At 36.0% G+C, this 5,575-nt stretch overlaps 2 protein-coding genes across 2 annotated transcripts in view; both read left to right on the forward strand.

Annotated features, from left to right (window-relative positions):
• The first annotated feature begins 410 nt into the window (after positions 1–410).
• On the forward strand, positions 411–2,138 carry LOC111371748. Its single transcript, XM_022993891.1, has 4 exons — positions 411–437; positions 548–851; positions 939–1,037; positions 1,678–2,138. Exons 1-4 carry the CDS (start codon positions 411–413, stop codon positions 2,136–2,138), a joined length of 891 nt encoding a protein of 296 aa, XP_022849659.1.
• Positions 2,139–3,488: 1,350 nt separating this feature from the next.
• The window catches only part of LOC111371758 (UDP-glucose 6-dehydrogenase 3-like), a 12,107-nt gene continuing 10,020 nt past the window's right edge, over positions 3,489–5,575 (forward strand). The window contains exon 1 of the mRNA XM_022993902.1: positions 3,489–3,577. Within this exon, the coding sequence (XP_022849670.1) occupies positions 3,489–3,577 (89 nt within the window). The remainder of the gene's footprint in view (positions 3,578–5,575) is intronic.

The following is a 5,575-nucleotide window of genomic DNA, read 5'->3' on the forward strand; positions in this document are numbered from 1 at the left end:
TCGAAGTTATGTGTTTCCACGTAAAAAATTAAGGTGATTCATTCCTGCTTGGTTCAATGAATATCCTGATTGGTTAGAATATAGTATAAGTAAAAATGCTGCATTTTGCTTATAATGTTGTCTTTTTGAACCAAACAATAGGGAACAAAGAGGTGGTGATGCTTTTGTAAAAGAAGGGTTCTATAATTTTAAAAAGAAGGATAGACTTGGAGTTCATGTTGGAGATGTCCATAGTGCACACAATGAAGCCCGAAGAAATTGTGAAGCCTTGATGAATCAAGAGCAACATATTGAGATAGTTTTATTCAAGCAGTCAAAATGAGCACGACGTGTATATCAAATTCGTTTGAATGCATCAATTGATTGTATACGACTTCTTTTACGTCAAGGACTACCTTTTCATGGTCACAATGAGTGTGAAGAGTCAAATAATCAAGGTAACTTTCTTGAATAGTTGAAGTTTCTAACTGATCATAATGGAAGGACTAAAGCTGTCACTTTGAAAAATGCTCCGAAAAATCACAAACTAACATCACCAAAAATTTAGAAGGATATTGTAAGTGCCAGAGCTGTTGAAACGATTGATATTATCATCAAAGATATTAATGATACATTCTTTTCAATTTTAGTTGATGAATCTCAAGTTATCTCAGTGAAGGAGCAAATGCTACTGTTTTACATTATTTTTGATAAGACGAGACATGTGGTTGAACGTTTTATTAGGATTGAACATGTTTTCAGTACTACAGCTCTATCACTTAAAGCTGCTATAGATAAATTATTTTCAAGATATGGGTTGAGTATATCCAGATTGCGAGGTCAAGGTTATGATGGGGCGAGTAATATGCAAGGTGAGTTCAAAGGTCTCAAAATACTTATTTTGAAAGAGAATCCAAGTGCCTTTTATGTTCATTGTTTTGCTCATCAACTTCAATTAGCTCTTGTAGCTATAACAAAGAAGCATAAGAAAGTCCAAACGCTCTTTAATTTGGTTTCTAGCATGGTGAATATTGTTGGAGCTTCTTCTAAACATTGTGGTATTCTCCGATAGAAACAAGAAGCCATAATTTTTGAAGCACTCATTAATGGTGAGATTTCAAGTGGGTGAGGTCTTAATCAACAAAGTACTATTACACATTTTGGTGATACACGTAGGGGATCACATTATCGTACTTTGGTTAGTTTGATTTTGATGTTCTCACCTATAATTGATGTCATTGAAATGATTTCAATTGATGGATCAACATGTGAACAAAGATGTGATGTGGATAATTTATTCGACTCAATGCAGTCATTTGAGTTTGTGATTAATTTACACCTCATGAGAACTATCTTAGGAATTTCAAATGAACTGTCTATAGCATTACAAATAAAAGATCAGGATATTGTAAATGCCATGAGTTTAGTGACATATGAAAACAAGACTCCAAGAAATGAGGGACAATGAGTAGGATTCTTTTTTGGATGAAGTCGTTTCTTTTTGTCAAAAGCATAATAATGATGTTCCTGATATGCATAGTGTGTTTGTACACCCAGGTTGCTCACGATGTAGTACTGGAGAAATGACAAATTTTCATCACTTCCGTGTGGATTTATTTTATTCTATCATTGATATGCAACTTCAAGAATTGAATGATCATTTTTCTGAGGTAAATACATAGTTACTTTTTTGTTTAGCATGTTTATGCCCCGGTGATTCATTCTCTGCTTTTGACAAGGATAAATTAATTCGTCTTGCTAAGTATTATCCTAAGGATTTTTCAAAGGGACAGTTTATGACACTTGATGATCAGCTTCGAAACCATATTGTTGATATGCACTCTAACAAGGAGTTCAGAGAATTGAAAGGACTTAGTGAACTTGCATTGAAGTTGGTTGAGACCAAAAGAAATAAAGTGTATCTATTAGTTTACATGCTTGTAACTTTAGGATTAACTCTTCCAGTTGCTACTGCTTCAGTTGAAAGAGTATTTTCTGTTATAAACATTGTGAAGAATCGACTGCGTAATCAGATTGGAGACCAATGGATGAATGATAGCTTAGTTGTGTATGTGGAAAAAGAGGTATTTAACGAAATCGATAACAAGACTATTATAAGGTGTTTTCAAAGTATGAGAAGCCATAAGGAAAAATTGTAAAAAAGTACTACGTTTTGATTATTATCGTTATTTCTAACTTGAAATTCTTTTTGAAGTAATTTTTTCTCGTCCCCACTGGATCGTGATCCTTGGTCCGCCCCTGTCCTTATTGCAAAATCAACTTATTGCAAAATCAACAATGAAAGATTATAGCAACACGTTCCAAGTCACAACCAAGATTATAGGTTTCAATTTTGAAATCACTAGAGACAATTGCACCTCACCACAATTACTGATAACACAATAAAGCTCTGATACTAGTTTGTAGAGATAAATTAGCCTTTAATCAATAATCAAAACACAAAGTTAAGCAATATCAATTGATAATAAGAGAATGAACACTATTAATCAAAGTAAGAAATCAACTTTCCTTTTGATAATGGAATTGGCACCAAAGGGATTGTAAAGGGCTCAGATCAAATCCAAACCATAAGGAAACTCCAACATTGGACTGCTCCAAAGACTCTCATGCCACAACAATGAAGGAATCACCCAAACCGAGGTCGAGCAAACAGGGTATGAGACAACCAAACAAGGAAGCGAAATTGGAGCAAAAAGGGATGTGAATAGGTGGCAGTCGGAGGTCACGAAGTAGGCCAGAGACAAACTCAAGACTGGGAGAGGAAGCACCGGTCACATAAAGACTGAATAAGGTAGTCGGAGGTCGAAGAACTAAGGTCACGAAATGGCAGTCGCTTTTTCTCTCAAAGGGGCAAAGGAAGCCGTGTGTATGTATTGTAATATCTCACAAAGGGGACAACTGAGTAATATAAATAGGTGCTACAAAAAAATAGGTTAAATAACCAAATGTGTCGGGCCTCGTACATAATAATTATTGGCAAAAATTTAAAAGTTAGGTGTTAACTTTGACACAATTCAATTTCCAGGTGTCAAGTTTCAAAATGCAAAACTCAGGTATTAGCTAATTAATTAAATATAATAAAGTCACAATTATACAGTTAATGATTACATATGCATAATTATTGGTCACAGATTATTTCGAGATCACAAATCAAAAAAATTACAGGTCACAGTTTATCTATCAATCATAAATTTTCAAATTTGTTAGTCATAAATTGTTTTTCAGTCACAAATTATCAAATTTTAAGGTCAAGGTTTAATATGTGGNCTAACAAAAAGTTCAGATCATCACACAACAAACCAGACGCTTCGATTTTCTCTTCATTACAGCTGGTGGCGATGACACACGAACCCATCATAATCGAAACCATCACCATCGCACAAACTACCAGTCATCGAGCCCACCATTACAACTGAGCGCAGCAACGATGAACAACCACCACGACAATTCATGAACAACCCACCATCTGTACAAAGCCACACGTAGTGATGACGCACCTGAGAGTGTCTTCGTCGACGATACTCTCCGATGGGCAACGACAGTTCATGTGCGACGGAACCTTCGGTGGTGTTTTGCGGTAGAGAGAATATAGAGAGATAAGGAAGAGAGTATAGAGAGAAAAGATAGGGAAAAATTATTAGGGTTTGAAATAATTAGGTGGAGATATTTAATATTTAGTTATTATATTAATACCTAATTTATGAATAATGAAACTTTAGTAATGATTTTTGAATTGTGCCTCATAATTATTTACACACGATTCTTGGCTTGTCTCTAGTAGTTGGGCGTCAATTGTGGTTTAGGTCAACTAATTAATTGAAGATTCAATAATAGCTTCTGTTGGGTTTTTGATACTCAATAAATTCCGGGCTATGATGTTAACATGGGTTAATATTATTTCATAGGCATAAGTCGATGAATGAAATAAGTCCAACAACTAAGTCCATGAGCTACACTTAGCCCAATTGTATTTCCTTATGAATGGCTTGAATCTTGGCCCGTTTACCCCTTTAATGACCCAACTTAAAGCCTAACCCTAGAGTATATATTTGGCTATAACCCAGCCACTTTCTAATGATGTATTGTGTGATTTTGGGAGAAGAAAAGGAGAATCCTGGCTGTCCCCCTTTGTGTGAGAAAAAAGACCTCCAGAAGTGTCCAGAACGCTTGTATAACGTGTGCAATTGGTGGTCCTTCATAGTATGCCTTTGTGGTGTCTTCTCCTAGCCTTTTTGGCCACAAATCATCATCATTTCTTGTCCTACATGGGTAAAATTGAATAGCAACTGAGGTGAATCAATTGGTTGTAGTTTGGAGCCGATTGGACTAGTTGTTGGTTGAGAAAGGTGTGTTGGATTGAGTCCAAATCACCAATTTGAAGATCTTTCAAGAGAGCTTCCGTAACAATTGGTATCAGAACTTCAAGGTGGTGGTTTTGGCTCGTGAAACATACCAAAAAGGTCCAGAAATTGCACTAGAAATCAAATCGAAGAAGCTGTCCAAAAACTGTCAAAATTAGTCTCCATTTTTTGCATTTTTTGATCAATCCAGAAGGAGTTTGGGGAAACGGAGATCACTGGCATGACGTATAGGAGGAGACGAACCCTACAGGGTAATAGGTGTCGGTCGACGACGGCGCGTGTGGTGGCGCGTGAGGCCCACGCACAGAGGAAAGAACCAGCGTGTGAGGGTGCGTGAGATTGAATTTCGAAGAGGTCCCTTCAGACAGTTTGTTCCTCATATTATTTCTGACATTTCTCGTGTTGAAATTTTTCTGTTTCAAGGTACACAGTAGAATCTGGACTGCGTTGTTCTTCGGGCATTCGGGACTCGATTGTGATTTTTTGGTTGCTACAATTTCTAGAGACTTTAGGATGAATAGTGGTGGTCCTTTAAGTGATAAATTCGCATCTCTCGTAATTTACGAACTCAGATAGGTCCGTTCTGGTATATTGGCTTGACTCAGTTTAAATTTTAGCATTAGCAGATCATCGTGTGGGGTGATTTTAGGATTGATGATTGTCATTGCTTGGAAACCATTGCTTGTGCTAGAAAGTTTAGAAATTATTTGCTCTATTTTGAAGTGTTAAACTTTGATTGCAAGTTGGTAGTTGATTTTGTGCTTATCTGTCATATAGTCACTATGTGAGACTTGTTGCATGAAAATTTGGAATTTTTGTTTATATACCTTCGTGTTTGCATTAATTATCCAATTAGAACACATGGACTTGACCTGTTCGAACATTCCCTTGATCTAAGATCGTGAATCTTACGAAATCTTGGGAATCTAAAACGGTGTATATTACGACTTTAGGATTACTTTGTGTGACCTATTTGTGACTTGATTGTTCTGTTTTTTGTTTTCTCATTAAAAATGTTTTCACACTTTGAATTTGGAATTTTTAATGGGAAATGAGATTTTTCAATTTGGCAACAAAAGATGAAGGGTATTTTGGTCCAACAAAAAGTTTCAAAGGCCATAGATGGCAAATTTCCTGCAAATTTAATAGAAGTACAAAAAGAAGAGTGTGATGAACTTGTATACACTTCAATTATTTTACACCTGTCTGATACT

The sequence above is a fragment of the Olea europaea genome, chromosome 2 (genome assembly GCF_002742605.1).
Source record: "Olea europaea var. sylvestris chromosome 2, O_europaea_v1, whole genome shotgun sequence".
Classification (NCBI taxonomy): Eukaryota; Viridiplantae; Streptophyta; class Magnoliopsida; order Lamiales; family Oleaceae; genus Olea; species Olea europaea.